Here is a 17327-nt window from a genome sequence, read left to right as displayed (position 1 = left end):
ATAGCAAGTGATTACAAAATGAATGGTCCCAATACACGTATGTGAGTGTGCGTGAGAGACACCCCCCCCCCCCAATCAAGGCTTGCCAAAGGAAGGGACGAGAAAACAGGAAAAGACGTGCACATTTTTAAAAGCATAAGCACACTTGAACAGGCAAGCCCAGGGTGAAGTTCATCTTTTCTTGCAAACGCTGGATGGAACACCCTTGGCCTACTTAGCTTCTTGAGCGCGGTAGTCCAAGGCGTGTGTATGTGTTGTGTGTATTGGAAGCAAGACAGGATTCTTCAGACTTCACCTCTATTACCCGTTTAACCCCACCTCTCTCTCTCTCCCCCCTCCCCTTTCAATCAACCCGGAAGCTCTACAAGAAAGAGACAGATTTACGTTTACTTTTCTAGCTCTACGTTGTTAAATTCGCGTTTCTTCTGCTTCCGTCATTGGCTGGCCGAGCAGACGAATACTGACGACTCCGGGAGGCCGGGCAGAATCGTCGGGAAAGTTCGAGAGGGGAATTTCTGCGCCTGCGCCTGACCCGGAATAAAAGTTCACCATCAAATAAGCCGGTCCTCGGCGCAGACATGGAAGAGGTGAGAAGGAGCGTGGGGACGGGGGACGGGGGACGGGGGACGGGGTGGGTGGTGTTTCTGTCCCCAGATCCGAGCTGGCGGGGTGGGGAGCAGCAGCAACCCTTTGCTGGCTTGGGCGGGGTCGGCGTGGCGGAGCCCAGTTGTCTTGGAGGTTGGGTTTAGGGGCGGCCATTATTACCAGGGCTTGGGATGCTGGAGAAGGCAGCGGAAGGATGGTCTTGCGCAGAGGGTGGACCCACGAGAATTTATATCGATTTATATAGGTGATACAACCGGAGTGTTTCTAGTTCAGAATAATTATTCTTATTAACTCCCCCACCCGTCAGTCAGTCTTGACTCCTGGCCAACTGCCTGGACAATTCCCTGCAGTTTTCTTGGCAAGGTTTTTCTGAAGTGATTGGCCAGCGCCTCCTTCCTGGGGCTGAAAGAGTCACCCAGGTGGTTTTGTGTCTAAAGTCAGCCTGGTGTCTTAACCGCTTCACCAAACATCCTGGACATAAACGGTTTCAACTCCTTCCCTCAAAACGACGCTATAGAGCACTGCACACCAGAACAATTAGGCATAAGGAGAGTTCCCCCCCCCCCAAAGCCATCACTCTGCTAAACAAATAATTCCCTCAACACTGTTCAACTATTTACAAAGTCTGCACTACTATTAATCTTCTCTCTCCTTATCATCCATCCCCTCCCCATTGTGACTGTATGACTGTAATTTTGCCACTTGTCTCCTTATGATCTCTGTTGACTGCTTTCTAGGATGATTTGATTGCTGATTGTACCCTATGACTATCATTAAGTGTTGTACCTTATGATTCTTGATTCTTAACAAATGTATCTTTTCTTTATGCATACTGAGAGTATTTACAACCAAGACAAATTCCTTGTGTGTCCAATCACACTTGGCCAATAAAAGAATTCTATTCTAATTCTAATTCTATTCTATTCTTCTACCAAAATGGCTCTCTAGTTCAGATTTTAGGTGAGCTTAAACCACTTCATCTCCTTGCCATAGTCAATCTCTTCATTCTGTGGGTAAATTCTCTCTTTACAGGACAATGGCCAAAGTGGCTGTGCTCCATTTAAGCAACTAGAATGCTCTTGTAACTCTTTCTAAATGTCAGTAGCCTAGTTTTATCCTTTGGTTTGATCTTTATTATTAACTTTATATAAATTTGCCCCTCAAGCAGATGTTGATAGAACATTTGATAGTAATGCTAATTAATTTGTATACTCAATGTGCAGCTACAGAAAGATTTGGAAGAAGTGAAGGAGCTTTTGAAAAGGGCAACAAGAAAGAGAATATATGACTTTCTGCTGGCAGAAAAAAACAAAATAGAGAGGGAAATCAAGAATTTTCAGCCACTCAAGCTAAAAGCTGAAGGACCTGAAGAAGAAAAACCAACACTCACTGGATATACAGTGAAAATCAACAATTATGGTAGGAATGGATTTATTTTACCTCATTACAGAATGCAGTAGAAGGAAATATTATAGCCACCAGAGTACTACAAAAAGCTGCATAAACTTGTTACATCTATAACTTCCACTATCCAGCATTTATTTCACAAGCTAGCACACATTGAAAAAGTTGGTTGCATATGTCTACAGGAGCATTGCATATGTCATAGGTAGGATTAGGTATAATATAGTGTATTTTGTGAACATAGAAGTAAATGAAAACAATTCGTTGTATTTGGCTTCATGGAGCTGTTAATTCCTATTGTTTTAAAAACAGTCATACAATTCAAGTTTGTTTCTAGTATTAGCTTTTCTCTCTCTCTGACTAGTAAATATAGAATGAATGAAGCAAAAACCATGTAATATATAATGCATATTTCTGAGTTTAGTATGCACATATTTTTATTTAGAAATGACCATATATGACAGGGTGGATTAAAATCATTTTTAAAGTAAAATAATGGATTTTTAAAAGTTTAAATTGGATTTTTTAAAATTTAAATTGGATTTTTTATTTTTATCAAATTTAATAAAATGCTCTTGGAGTAAAATCTATCTAAGGACAGTTTTCTGTTTAAGATACATTAATAATTTAGTTTATTCAGCATGAAATGGAGCTAAGTTATGTAGCATGAGGCTATATATTTTGCAATATTTACATTTTTGGTAAACTCAACGAATCCAAACTCTGCAAGCTAAAGAGAAAACCTTCATTTTGTTTGCAAATAATATTCTAATTATCAAGAACGAGTCCTTACATTTAAAGAGTACCTGTCATTTCAGATCCATCATACCAACGCCTATTAGCAGACACCCACTCACCTGCTTCCCACTATGTCCTTCACCTTGTTGTGTCATTGCCGTATTACCAACCATCCCATTAAAGTGAATGGGACTGTGGGTGAGACAACAGCGGGTCAGAGGACGAGCTGCTGCAGGACAGAGATGACAGTTGCTCTTTAAAAATTATGATTTAAACAGTTGACTTAAATCAAGCCTTTTTACTCGTGATTTAAATTGACTTGATTTAAATCAAATCCACCCTGATATATATCCATAGCTATAAATATTTTCCTATTGAAAATCTAATACTAAATTATTCAGAAGCAAAGGGAGAGAAGAAAAATACTTATTTGTATCATTTTATCCAAAAAAAATGTTCTTCCCTTTGCCCTTTAGAAAATTAGCTTAAATGCCCTATTGGAAAGAAAGAGAAAGGGAAAGAGAAAGGAATACTTTAGAAACTTGAATCAAACCTACATTTCAATCCAGAGGTGATTTGCATTGAGATTAACAATGATTACAAAATCCTTTTTGAAGATAAATCAGTGATATTAAATCTACACCTCAAACTAAAATGTGTGACTCAGTTTTTCCCATTGGAAACCATCATACATGCTATGCTAATGCTAACTTGGGAAATTAGTGAATTTTCTTGACATTGGCATAGAAAGCACAGTCTGATGTCTACTTATGTGGAACAAAAGTCAAGAAAATCAGTATGACAAAAATGAGTTGTACACAGGTATTTCTGAAGATCGGTTCTAAGAACATGATTAGAAGAAGTAAGTAATTAGAAGAATTATTGTTCAGGAAAAAAATAGTTGTCAGAAAAAGCTTGACTAAATTCTGAACATAGTTGGAGTTGAAAAGATCCCAAAATGCTCATACCATAGTTCTTAGGAATTTAGACTGGATTTTTGAAGTCTTGGGTCTCTGTAGTGAGAATACTGCATATCATAGAAAAGGTAGGTTGTAACCTTTACTCTATAGTTATAGCAGCAAGAACATAATTCCTGCCTGTGCTGTTGCCAAATTCAAAAATAGTTTGGTAATCTTAAAAGCCAGGTGTATGATAGCATTATCGGCTCCTCCCCCCAAAAAAAAAAAAAAAAAAAAAAACACCTTATGTTTAGAAGATACTTCCAAATATTTAAATGCCTTGATGGGTTCTGTATTAAAAAATTGTCTTCCAACTTGCAAATCTTACAAATGAAAACCACTACTTTTGTTCGGGCAAAGCTGATGACAAGGCTTTGTAACTACTTGTATGAGGAAATGGCCTAATTGTGTGGTAGATAGGGTTATTTTATCACTTTAAAAGAGAACTGAAACCAGTTTTGGAGAATGGAATTTTGTTTTTGTCAGAGCTTTGAAATACAGAGTGGATGTAAAAATTGAAGCAAGCTAGTAATCTTAAATCCTTTTTAAATGGGATTTAGGACAGAAAAAGTAACTGAATTACTTTACGACAGAAAAGTAACTGATTAGAGGCATATCTAACCTCCATTGAGATATGCATAATCAACTTTAGATGTCAGGTTTATCCGTACCCTATTTCTAGGTACGGATCAAACGCTGCCTTTAAATTGATAAATGTTATAGAATGGCTAGAATATTTTTCCAGTAGAGGGTGGAGAGCACTCAACACAGTGGCTGAATGTTGTCCTGCATCAGCCAGTTGGGTTATGTCCAATAAAGATGACTGGATTATGATTGACTTATTATGCTTAAGTGACCAGTTGTGTAATAAATTTCTGGACCCATTTTATCTCCTTTCTTGTAAATATGAAATTGACCTTGTCCAGTTTGTAAGGATTTGTAAAGAGTGAAGTGTATGAGTGAATAGGTTGTCAGTACTGTGACCCATCCATGATTCTACTTTTGATAGTTTCAGTGTGGGAAAAGGAGATAACTGGAAGGTCTTCCAAAATGAAAGTGTCCTACAGAAATACAATCATGTGAGGAATTTATTCTTTTTGATGTTTCTCCTTAGAAATGCTAAATTCTTTGAATTGAACCTTGAAATCTTCTGCAAGCCAGCGCAGCTCACTGTATGCCTTGACTATATTGACTGGCTAATTAAATCATCAGCTCAAATGTGAAAATTGTTACATGCAGGTATATAAACAACATGCTTTCTGATAAGTATGTGAGGAACAGGATTGCTCCACAGAGCCTGTTTAAATGTGATGGAAGGAGCTATTCAATTTGAGACAATGAAGTGCATAGAAGACTGTTGAGGATTTTCAAAATGTTTTCTTTGATTTTTTTTAATAGATTCTGCGCTGCAATTCATTTTGTAAAGTAACCTTGAAAGGACCTCAGTTGAAAGACATGATCTCTTCAAAGTTTTGCATCATTCTATTTGTGTGGGTCATTATCTTTCTAATCTTTATTTTCATGCCTAATATTTTTAAAATCTGTTGCAGAATTAAAATGAAGAACTTGATTTAGACACAAGATCTAGATGGGATGTATGGCATACAAATCTAATAGTTACGTAAAATAAACATTGAAATATTATTTATTTAAAACCAGTATTCCCTTTTTAATATCCAGAATGCTTTCTTTTCATTCCTTTAGCATGGGATCAGTCTGATAAATTCGTGAAAATCTATGTCACATTAAGTGGTGTTCAACATCTGCCAGCTGAGAATGTTGAGGTGCACTTTACAGAAAGGTAGGTTTTGTTTTTGATAGAAGGTGTAAGCAGCATCTGCTGCTTGCTCTTGCTGCTGGCTTTCACAGAGTCTAAAAGTGGTGAGGAAAATGAGCCCTCTTCTTATATAGAAAGAAGAGATGATTGCTATTCCCAAGTTATGATTTTACAGAAATGGTAGCATGTTATACCTACTGCTTTATATGCTTATACAAGCTTTATAAAAAGGAAGAAAGACCATCTTTCAAAGGTATACTGGCTCATTAAACAAAGCTTAATCTAGTGATAACCATGGTTAAGATATTTGCCCACAATGCCAGAAGAGTCATAATCATGGCTAAAATACCCACAAAGCCAGCATCATGCAACATGGTAAAGGAGTCCCACTACCAGTAACCGATCAACTATCCTAGCAGCTTAGCCTATAGGACCAATTTTTATTTTTGTTCCACTGTTCAGTTAAAATATTCTTGATCACTGTTGGTTACATGAGTGCCATTAGGCAAGACCAGAAGAAATGAGAGAATTCTGTTCAAGGCCAGGATTGTGTCCCCTTTGATACTAGGTATCAAACTGTTTTTAGTTTATTTCTGATAGATCCATCATATATAACAGCTTAAATGTGTGGCTGCCACTCAAGTTGACATCTTAAAGCAATGCAATCCTTGCCTGGGTCTTATCCATCCATATTTAACAAAACTTTTTCAAACACTCAACTATATTAAACTTTAGGCCCAAACAAACCTACAGATTTTTCTCCCTTTTTCCTATTAGGGTGGCTTCTTGATATTTATTTGATATGGTTGTTTATAGAGAATTCTGATTCAATTTCTTATCTTCTTAGTTCATTTCATCTGCTGGTGAAAAATTTAAATAACAAAAATTATACAATGACGTTCAACAACCTTCTGAAACCAATCTTAGCTAAAAGCAGCTCATGGAAGGTTAGTATATCTGATGTAGTCAATGGTAATACTCATCATACAGATGCTTTGACTGGCTTTCTACTCATTACATTTATTCATAATATATTTTGTTTGGTTTTGACTTAACATGGCGTGTGAGCTTGGCATTTGTCGTTTATTCAATGAATAATGGTTAAAGAAACCAAGCTTTAGAATGAAGCAAACCCTTCTTTTAAGTTGGTTTCTGCTTTCTGGTGTTTTCCTATAAATTAGCTTTATCACTAGATGGTCTTTTACTTTGGTAGATTGATAGGCAATTGCAGTTCTTATTCCCCAAAAGAATCTCTATTTTTCTTAGTCCTGAGTAAGAGCTACTAAATATCATAGGCCTAATTCTGAGTGAACTGGTGAATCTTATCTTGGAGCACTGCTTCCCCTGGCAGAGTTTTCTTTACCTTGCAAAGGTGTAAAAAAACCTCTAAAATCATTCATGTCACATCCAGGTTCAGAGTTTTTAGAAAATATAGTCTCAGATTTGAAAATAGGAAATCTCTTCTGCCTAGAACAACTTTATCAATCCAGTGCCATCATATATGGAGACTCGTAGCTAATACTTTCATGTTGCAGTTATTAAAGCAGTAACAGATATAGAAGGGAATCTTGGGAAAATAAGTAACCTGGGGTTTTGAATTTCGTGAACAGCATTGAAACTTCTTAAACTCTGGGTTTTAAAAAAATATTCTACAAGATTAGCTTACAAAAGTAAGTTTGTTATTTTAAATAATATATCTACATTGGATTTTGAAAATAATCCAAATAAGTTCCTTTCTGATAATTCTGGCTTCTTGCATTATTTTGAACTCTGCTTTCTTCCTCCTTACAGATCAAAACGGATATGATCTTGATATTATGTAAGAAGCAGCAAGAAGAAAAATGGGAGTGCCTAACGCAGGTTGAAAAAGAGACTAAGGAAAAAGAGTAAGTTATAAAGCTAAAATTCAACAAACCAGGATTCCTTTAATCCATGTAGCACATGAAAGTTTAACAGATTTAAAGAAGTTATACTTATCCTGTTCGTGCTCACTATGGATCTTAAGAAACTTTATGGGAAAAGAATAATCTAGATTTTTATAGAAATTGCATTTTATGGCCAGTTGCTGAAACGTGTTAACTAAAAAACCCAAACCTTTTATACCAGGCAATTTTTATACTGCATATTATATTGAATATCAGTGATGATGACATCTTGGAACTGCACTCCTAAATGAAAACTATAATAGACATTATTTAAATTATCATTGGTTTAAATTATCATTTCACAGCTTTTGGTATATTACAATGTACAGAAAATAGTTTAATGAACTTTTTAATCTTACCAAATGAATATGAATGAATGTATATTACTAGATCTCCAGGGCTATTGCATTTGCGAGAAGAAACAAATTAGGCACTGAAAAACAATACAGGCTTTGTATTTTACTCCATGATATTTGTTTTAATCAAATTATTTTTGCAAATATAAAATTCAGTATCAGGCAAAGGTGCTTAAGATAAGCTTTCTTGTCACTTTTTTCTGTGAACACACTGGTATACATTAAAAATGAAATTCTGATGCCCGCTCTCAAAATAATACATACATACATACACACACACACACACACACACACACACACACACACACACACACACAGATGATAGGTATGATAGATAAATCACAGACCATATGATTACAATGTTAAATATTTGGATATTCAGCTCTTGTTATAGAACGTACCAAACTCAGTACATAACAGTATAATTTCCTGTCCATGTACATCCTTTAGGAAAGCTTCCTATGATACATCTGACCCCAGCGAAGGATTGATGAATCTACTGAAAAAGATGTATGCAGAAGGAGATGATGAGATGAAGAGAACAATTAATAAAGCATGGGTGGAGAGCCGAGAAAAGCAATCTAAAGATGATTTGCCATTAGACATTTGAACAAAAGTTGAAGATTGTGCTTGCTAATTTAATCTATATTTTATGTATGGCGGTTCTGCTGTAATATTCTGTTCAGAGAACATGTGCTTTTTATATAACCAAAGCAAAGGCTGCAAAATGTATGTTTCAGATTGGAGATGGGAAATAAAATATGCTCTAAAACTTCCATCTCCTTAAATGTTTGTCCTTCCAGCATGTCTTGGCAATTCCCAGACAGGTATATATTCAAGTAAACAATGATGAATAACTGTAGGTAAATGATTCCAGTCTCCCAGATAAAAGTTGAAAAACTGATTCCTCGGATGAGGTTAGCCTAGAAAGGAAACCTTCAGTTTTTTGAGAATGAAGAGCTTAGGAAATTGTATTGCATCACAATTCAGTGGTATGCTTAGATATGAAGCTAGGTGATCAATTGATCTTTCTCGGATTTTGAAGTTTATGTTCTGAAAGCAGTATTAACTGCAATGTTATTAGGCTGAGAAACTGATGGGTGGTTTTAATTTGAGGAAGAGTTCAGCTTAATGACAATGATTAATAAGATTTTTCAGCATATTTGCTGTTCACAAATTTTGATTGTTGCTACACAAAAATCAGCTACATTATATGACTGATTTCCATCTGATGAGAAGATTCATATGTATGCTTTCATTTTGACCTATATACCAGTGCCAGTGGCTGAGAAGAAGGGTGAGTTGGGTAGGAGGAACTAAGAAAGAAAACTGAGAAATGTCAAATCTATAGAACCAGTCTTCAAAAGAACCAATTTTGACAAACATGGTGGGATGCTAGGTTGATTCCTCTAATGGTTTAAAATCCCTGTGATGTATTCAGGAAGAATGGGAAAAGCTATGAAATGAGATAATAAAAATATTCAATTCCTATGAGAGAAAACAAGAAAAATCTGAAGAAGCCAGCACTGATACACACAGAACTGTCTAAAATGACATGCAGGGCAAAGGAGAAATCAATAAATTAGACCTGCCAGCTTGACATCTATACTGGTAAGGTCTTGCAGCACGTTTATGAGTGCTTGGCTAGATAGGGTACAATTAACAGGAACCAGCATGGGCTTGTCACAAGTTGTACTAGAGCAGGGGTCACCAACCTTTTGGACCTCAGGGACCACCAAACTTAAATCCCGCGGACAGAGACCCTGGGAAAATCCCAAAGTTTGCAGGAAAATTCCCTACCCCGTTTTCCTACCGATCGATCATTATTTGGGATTGCAGGATACCATCTCCAGCTCTGTTCTCGGGGAAAAGAGTGAGAGAGACTTTTGGCTTCATGCAAGGAAAGCAGAAGTCTTTCCCCCAAATTCCACCAGAAATGAATCTTTGTGAGACTTGTCACACTGGCGCAGCCTGTTGGAGCAGGATGTGTTGCAGGGTCCCAAAGACTCATTTCTGGCGGAGTTTGGGGGAGAGAAAGACTTTTGCTGCTTTCCTTGTGTGCAGCCAAAGCAGAAGAAAGAAGCGGAAAGAAGCAGCCCGGTGGCCAGGAGAGGCGCAAGGGGCGAATGGGGTAAGTTCCCCCCACCGCCCTTTTCCCCCTCCCCTCGCGTTATTCACAATGCAAGCGACGCAAGCCTTGTGTTCCCACTGGCCATGTGGGCAGTGCAGCCTTGTATTCTCCCGCAGCCTGGATTGCTTTGGGGGTTCCATTTCTTGGCGGACCACCAAAATTTTCTCACGGACCACCAGTGGTCCCCGGTCCACTGGTTGGTGAACACTGTACTAGAGTATCTCTTGTGATTACTACTTTAGTGTATCAAAGACAGTGGTACATAGACCTTGGCAAAACCTTTTGAGAGAGTGCCTCATGACATTCCCCTTCATTAAAAAGGTAAGATATAAGCTAAATGCAGCTGTTAGATGAACTAGTAGGCTGAATGATTGCACTCAAAAGTGATTAATGACTATCACAGCTTGGAGAAGCATTGAGTGGAATGCTATAAGGCTCCATCCTGGACCTCTGCTGTTTTTTACATTTTCATCACTCACCTGGAGGAAGTTGAAAAACACTTACAAAATTTGGAAATGACACAAAATTGGAAAGAGTGGCTAATATTTTAGATAGAAAATTCAAAAAGAGAGGTTTTTCCACAGCAGGCCTAAGGATGGAATTTAACATGCAAAACATAAATTTCTTTATATGAATAGGAAAAATGTAAGGCAGAAAAATAAAATCATGAGACTTGATTAGGTGCGAATACATGTGAAAAGAATCTGAATGCCCATATATAAAAGCCATCAGTGTGATCTAGTTGTTAGAAAAGCAAATTGCTATCTTGGGGTACATTAATAAATGCCCTGAGTCCAGATTATAGACACTACTCTGGCCACGTCATGTCTCACTTGGAGTACTGTGTTCAGCTGCAGGCATCATAGTTCAAAAGGGACAATGACAATTTAGATTAGATGGCCTCTACCTAAGAGTTGGATTCTATGGCCTCATTTGGCACTGCACGTGAGAAAAATCTAGCTATCAGGGACCACCAACAGTACACCAAGAGATTCACTCCAGGTTTCAGGACAAATAATGTCACTATTGGTTGAAATGCAAATAGAACACTTCTGAACACTACAATAAAAGGGACAAAAAAGGAGCTGGAACACATTCATAGGAACGCTTTGAGAATAAGGTTGAGCCAATCCCTATGAAGAACAGTTAAGGTGTGTTATATTGAAAAAGGGAAGATTGGGGGGAGATTTCATAAAGGTCTACAAATATTTATGGGTGTCACACTAAAAGCAGGCAAAAGATCAACAATTTTAAAGTAGAATGTTGGTAGGGAATATTTTTCTGGCAGTAACAGTTGCTAAGCAATGGAACAGTCTGCCTAAAACCAGTGAGGATTCTCCCTTGCTGGAGGAGGAGTTCAAATGGACTAGATGTCTATTCAGTGGGGATGTGCACAAACTGAGCAGAGCAGGCACTGGATGAATTATACATTGCTTTCAACTTGTATTCTCTACTTAAATCCCCATTTTTCTAAACACTGATTTTGGGCCAGGCATATACTATTCTACTCTGTCTAGAACACTCTTATCTTTTCTGAAGTCTTGTTTTTATGTTAGTCAGGAAATTATTATAGTTATGATATACAAACTAGGCTGTAACGTGCAGTGTTGTTTTTCAAAAATGTAACGATAAAGTTAAAAAGCTACTTCAAATGCAAGAAATGAATCAGAGTCAAATCTGTGAGAGTTTATTTTGCATGTCTTCTTAGTTGCAAGAGTAGGTTCACATCTTCATAATATCAGACTGATATCCTTGTCAACATACTTAATCTCTCATTCTTGCACACCATGTCCAGGAATTTTCAATTAGGATTCAGTTTTGTCACGTTAAGAGATTACTTGCTTGTAGGTCACCACATTGCCCTCTGTATCCCAGAGAGCTGGGCATGGTCAGCCAGATGACGGAAGACAATTCGGCTGAGCCTCCATCTCTTTTTTACACCTCTAGGTCGGGATGTCAGAACACATCGATTGTGGATCCGCACAGGGCAACTATCTCGGGGAAGATCAGCTATCTCCTTATCGGTAATTTCCTGGAACAAGTATTTTAAAAATATAAATTTCCCCTTCTATACTTAGATAGAAAGATGTGTACAATTATGTCACATGAAGTGAGAGTGAAGAATCTCAAAGATTGTTTTCAACTGGAACTGCCAATCCTAAACTGACATGGTAGGGAATCTGGGATCACAGGATTTTTATCTCTATTTATTCTCTTCCCTGAATAAATGCACTGAATTCTTCATATGAGGTCCTGTAATCCTTCTACTAGTTAACCACTCCAATAAGAATTAGATTGGAAGTGGAACTATTGTTTCTCAACTAAGATATCCAAGATATCTCTGAATAATTAGATTTTTTTTGCATGGATTTTTCTAATTACACGTACTCAACAAAAATACATTTTGCATTTTTCATAGCCTACACATATCAACTTTAAAGTATCTTAAATAGAAAAAAAAAAACACATTAAAAAGGATGTTCTCATCTCATCCAACCATCCCCTCCTCTTTTTGCCTTCAACCTTTCCCAACATTCCCAACCTTCCTCATTAGGTGGCCACAGTTTTTGAGTTTCAGCTTCAGTATCGACCTTCAAAAGAACAGTCAGGGTTGATTTCTTTTAGGATTGACTAATCTGATCTCCTTGCAGTCCAAGGGACTCTCAAGAATCTTCTCCAGCACCACAACTCAAAAGCATAAATTCTTCAGCACTTAGACTTATTATCAAAAAGATACTAGCAATTAAAATTAAAGCAGAAAAATAAGTTTTTAAAATTTAAAAATAATTAAAATTTAACTGTCTGAACACAAACTGTTTTTATATCATTTGAAATTCTTTAACACATTGGCACAATATCACGTTCCCAATAAATACAATTAGTGTAAAAGGATTATATAGTATAAATTATTATTATAGAACATATATTTAGTGTAAGATGCACAGATGACTATCTGTCATGATGGATCCAGCAAGAGAAGCATTTTCTGAAATCTATCTGCAAGAGACTATCATCTGGTAAGGCCAAGGAAGAGATGCTGCTGTGGTGCCTGGCTCCTGGAACAACATCCCACTGGAGAACTTGCCTCAATCCTGCTGGCCTTTCACAAGATATTACAAGCTTAGGTTTGCCATCAAGCCTGGGGCTCTGATATAGCTTGTTTCTTGATCATGGTTATATTAAACACTTGATGGTGTTAATGCTATTGTTATTTTTGGTCTTATTAATTGCCCAAAGTCAAGCATATAGGATAAATTTTTAAACAACTTCTCTTGTTGTTCCATTTCATAATACCTTGACAAAAATAATATTCTTCTTACCTGGAGTTCTTTAGGCAAAATTTTATTTTTCCTAAGGCAATTCAGCCGCAGTCTCTGATCTGCATAATCAAAAGCCATTTTCCTTCTCTTAACATCACGTACCATCCTCCAGTCCACATAATAACCTCTTGTTTGACCAGCACATGGCATGGGGAAGAACTAATAAAAAGAAATTACAATCAGCTTTTCTTCAGGCAAATGGGTATGCCTGTCTAAATTTCAACTGATGCCGAGTATTAATGTTTAAAATATGTTTAAAAAGAAAAGTAACACTCCTGGTCAATCTATTTTTCAAAACACAAGAAGGCAAGATAAGAAACAATGGATGGAAACTAATCAAAGAGAGAAGCAATCTAGAACTAAGGAGAAATTTCCTAACAGTGAGAACAATTAACCAGGTTGCTTTCAGAAGTTCCAGCAGAGTGCCATAATACGAGCAAGATAGAAGAACTTTAAAAAAAACGAAAAGGGGCAGGCAACACGAATCCGCCGCAGGACACTCGGGAGGTCGGCAGGGCAAGGCTCTTGCGTAGTCTTCCATTTCCCCCCCCCTCCCCCAAATCCCTGGGTTATCTCGGAGCGACTGTTGAGCGGGGGGGAAGCACTGGGCAGAAACCGAAGTTGAGCACAGCAGGTTAAGGGAGGAATCGAGAGAGAAAGGGACCGGACGCGACTCTAACCTGCCGAAACGCCGAACGCAGCATCAAAGCCACTCCCGCCATCTTTCCCTATAGGGACGCTATTTGAACTACGCATGCGTTACTCGCAACACGGCAGCACGACCCTGGGAGTTAACTCCGCCAGGGCGTGAAAATGCGGAAAATGCGTGAAGGGGAGGAAGAGGGGTGAGCGGAAGCTGGGAGCGTAGGTTTGTGGGAATGGGCGGCAAAATTTAACAAACTATGGGTGTTATGCATTGAGCTTTTTTAAAGGTGAGCGTAGGAGCGTTTACTATTTCTATAGAATTTCTCCGTGTGTGTAAAGTAATATATGCGTGTGTATATGTGTATGAGTGTATATATGTAATCTACCTACACACAGCTTGCACAAATTAAATTACATTAGGATTAAATTACATTCTTAAGGCTAGATTGGGCCCGTTTTGCGTTCCCAAATAATTGCGTGTAAGATTGCTGCGGGGTGGTTCAGATGTTTCGGGACTTCTTTCGTTGCAACAGGCTAAAAGGCTTGTTTCTTTGGAAGCTTTTATTGAGAGACCAATCCATAACAAATCTCAGTGCGGCTGAATTCACAAAATTCAACCGCACTGGTAAACTAAATGTGGGTGTCTACTTTTCAAGAACCATCCAGGGTGTTTTTGCATGCCATATATGTTACATTAATCCAAGAAGCTAGATTTATTAAGCAATTCTAGAGTCATATAATTGTTAAAGCAATGTACTAATAAAATGCATAAATGGAATTTAACTAGAGAAATATAATTACATTAACACAATAATTATATTAAACTAACTATAAACTTTAAAATGATAAGTCTAGTAAGATTTTTTATAGCTGGGAAGATCAGATGAGCCAGCAGTAAGACAAATTGCAATATAACGATTAAAAATTAGTGGTGATTTGAGTTCTTCAGGATACTGTTTCCCGTAGCTAAAACTAAGGCTGAGACTTTACAATTCTTAACATGGCTACCTATTATGTGTAAGAAACTATGTCACATTTAACTGCTTTTTTGTTTTTGTTGGCTGAAGATTATTTTTCTCTATTCTCTTTTCCATTTCCTTCCCACCCCTTGTCACTTGTTAGGTGCATTTCTCGGATTAAATTTCAGGCATCTGATCAAATGGATTATGTTCACAAAAATGGATATGATAACAATTGAATAGCTTTTACATGTCAGTAAAACTCTTTGTTGTATTGCCTGCAGTTCCTCTGGAAAGAAGTTCCTCTGGAAAGAAGATGAAGTGATATATTTAGGATCATCCCAGGAGGCTGAGAAAGCCTTGGTTTCTGCAGTGACCATCAGAGATCATGAGCTACTTCAGATTGCAACAGCAGCATCCCATCTTTTTGAAAGGAAGAAAAAATTCTAGAAATATAACTGCAATCATTTGAATGAAACAGATGCCTTTGAGTGTTCAGAGAAGTGATTAACCAGCTCCTTGTTATTCTGCTGTCAAGGTCTGTTCAGCCACCTACATTTAAATATATATGAAACGTTACTTCCTTCCCTTTTCAGCTAATTATATTTTGCAATAGTAGATCAAGTTTTTCCAAAGCAGAACATTTGCTTCTTTCCAAGAAATACAAATGATTAGAAGCCTTAAATTAGTTAAGTCTTGTGGCTCTAATATCAAAATGTACTTTAGGGGGTGCTAGTGACTGAAAAAAGTGCTGTTATATCAGCCTTGTCCTAACCAACAATCTCGGTTTTCTGACTTTTAGACTTCACACAGCTGAAGTAGTGCTTATTCACATGTAAGAGGGAATTTTTAGAAGGTGCAATCATTTCAATTCCATCACTGCCAAAAATAGAATCATTAAATCACAAAATCATAAGTTAGGTCATCAGGCCCAACCAATTCGGTTCAGGAATTTAGATTAAAGAATCTGCAACAGATGTTCAGCTTCTACTTTATCATTTGAAAACAATGGTTGTATTGATGCATCTTAAAATTGTGTTTGTCTTTTTTGCAGGTATGTCATGTGGCTGAGATTCAATTAGTGATCCAATTATATTCCAGGATGTTTTCACACATAACATTACTAAGCTTCAATATCTGGGTGCTTGATTCCCCCCCCCCCCCTAAAGTGTACAAGTTTTTATTTTCATGAAATATCCATTTCCCTCATCTCCTAAAACCATTCTGCATATTGTTTTGTTGTCTATGTTGTTACTGTTTCCCCAAATTCCATCTATACTGGCAAACTTGATAAGCATTTCTTCCATCTACTACTTAGATCATTAATAAAAATGCAAAGAATACTATTCCCAGGAGAGAATCCTGTGGCATCTTCCTTCTATCCAAATGAGGGACAACAGCTGAGCTAAGGGACATACACCATCTTAAAGTGGCTAATAGATAACATTAAGTCACTGATTGCAGCTCTGGCATAATAGTTGGTAAAGTGTGACAGATTACTCCATAGAAAAAATCCATGGCAAAATAGTTGATAAAGGGGAAGGCACACAAGACAATGACTTGAAGACAAGGAAGGTAAGACTCTGGACTCCACCCAAAGACATTGGATACGAGATGGAGAGCAAATTAATTAACTGGAACTCCCAGCAAATAGCAGTGTAATTTGTGCCTACTACTTTATATCTCTTTGAATGATTGGCAAATTACTTTGGGTAGTATGATACCAGCAATAGGATTGTTATGGATTCCTTTCCATACTTTAACCTAGATCAGGGGTGTCAAACTTATATCATCACGGTGTCACATGACATATTGCGACTTTTCCTCCTCCACTAACCTGGGTAGGGGATGTGGCCAGCATGTGATGCATCTGGCCTGTGGGCCAGGAGTTTGACATCCCTGACCTAGATGCTTTCAACATTTGTAGAATAATTCCTTTGCATTTCTAAGCAAGTGTAGATGTTCTTAACATTTTGCAAGTTTCTTTTGCATTGCTATGTTCCTTTTGAACCAATTGCATACTTCAATTGCTGTAATGCCATCATACCTCAATTATACTTCCAAAATCATTTTAGTATAAGACATTAAAATATTATTTATTTTCAATACTTTGAACAACCATAGACAACAAAACTCCTAGACTCTGAGCCAAGGTTTCTCCTGATTTTTTCTTCATGGGTTCTTCTACAAAAGTTTATTTCCATCTGTAATGCAGAATTCCTTCTATGAAATCTTCATTTCAGTATTAAATATTTAGCCATGACCTATCATCTCCTCTGAGCTTCTCCTAAAATTGTTTCCTAAGATCTTTATTAATTGCCATGTTAACTGGGACAGGTTGAAGAAGATTTTCAACACAGGTTTTGAAAAATTGTTTTAAGTCTTATTACACATCCTCTTCCAAATTGTAAAACATCCTCCCTTCACCCAATACTAGCGTAAGGATCAAAACTTTAGTTTTGTTTAAAATTTGAGTTAATAGCCTTCTTGACTTTGAGGCACAGGGA

General features: G+C 37.2%; 2 protein-coding genes and 1 long non-coding RNA gene across 3 annotated transcripts; 2 read left to right on the top strand and 1 right to left on the bottom strand.

Moving 5' to 3' along the window:
• Window positions 1-128: 128 nt before the first annotated feature.
• Window positions 129-8541, top strand: CACYBP (calcyclin binding protein). Its single transcript, XM_026669189.2, has 6 exons — window positions 129-587; window positions 1830-2025; window positions 5412-5508; window positions 6332-6431; window positions 7276-7370; window positions 8216-8541. The coding sequence occupies exons 1-6, from the start codon at window positions 579-581 to the stop codon at window positions 8373-8375; spliced, it is 657 nt and encodes a 218-aa protein (XP_026524974.1). The 5' UTR covers window positions 129-578; the 3' UTR covers window positions 8376-8541.
• Window positions 8542-11567: 3026 nt separating this feature from the next.
• Window positions 11568-14032, bottom strand: MRPS14 (mitochondrial ribosomal protein S14). The gene is made up of 3 exons (XM_026669190.2): window positions 13897-14032; window positions 13217-13375; window positions 11568-11928 (listed from the first exon to the last, which is right to left on the bottom strand). Exons 1-3 carry the CDS (start codon window positions 13936-13938, stop codon window positions 11746-11748), a joined length of 384 nt encoding a protein of 127 aa, XP_026524975.2. The 5' UTR covers window positions 13939-14032; the 3' UTR covers window positions 11568-11745.
• On the top strand, window positions 14023-16166 carry LOC148131328 (uncharacterized). Its single transcript, XR_015748729.1, has 3 exons — window positions 14023-14148; window positions 15121-15358; window positions 15875-16166. It is a non-coding gene; the product is annotated as an uncharacterized LOC148131328 (long non-coding RNA).
• Window positions 16167-17327: the final 1161 nt, after the last annotated feature.

The sequence above is a fragment of the Notechis scutatus genome, chromosome 3, assembly GCF_049901735.1.
Source record: "Notechis scutatus isolate UNSWTSFEM ecotype Mainland chromosome 3, rNotScu1.2, whole genome shotgun sequence".
Taxonomy (NCBI): domain Eukaryota; kingdom Metazoa; phylum Chordata; class Lepidosauria; order Squamata; family Elapidae; genus Notechis; species Notechis scutatus.
This window is presented reverse-complemented; position numbering and strand designations above follow the sequence as displayed.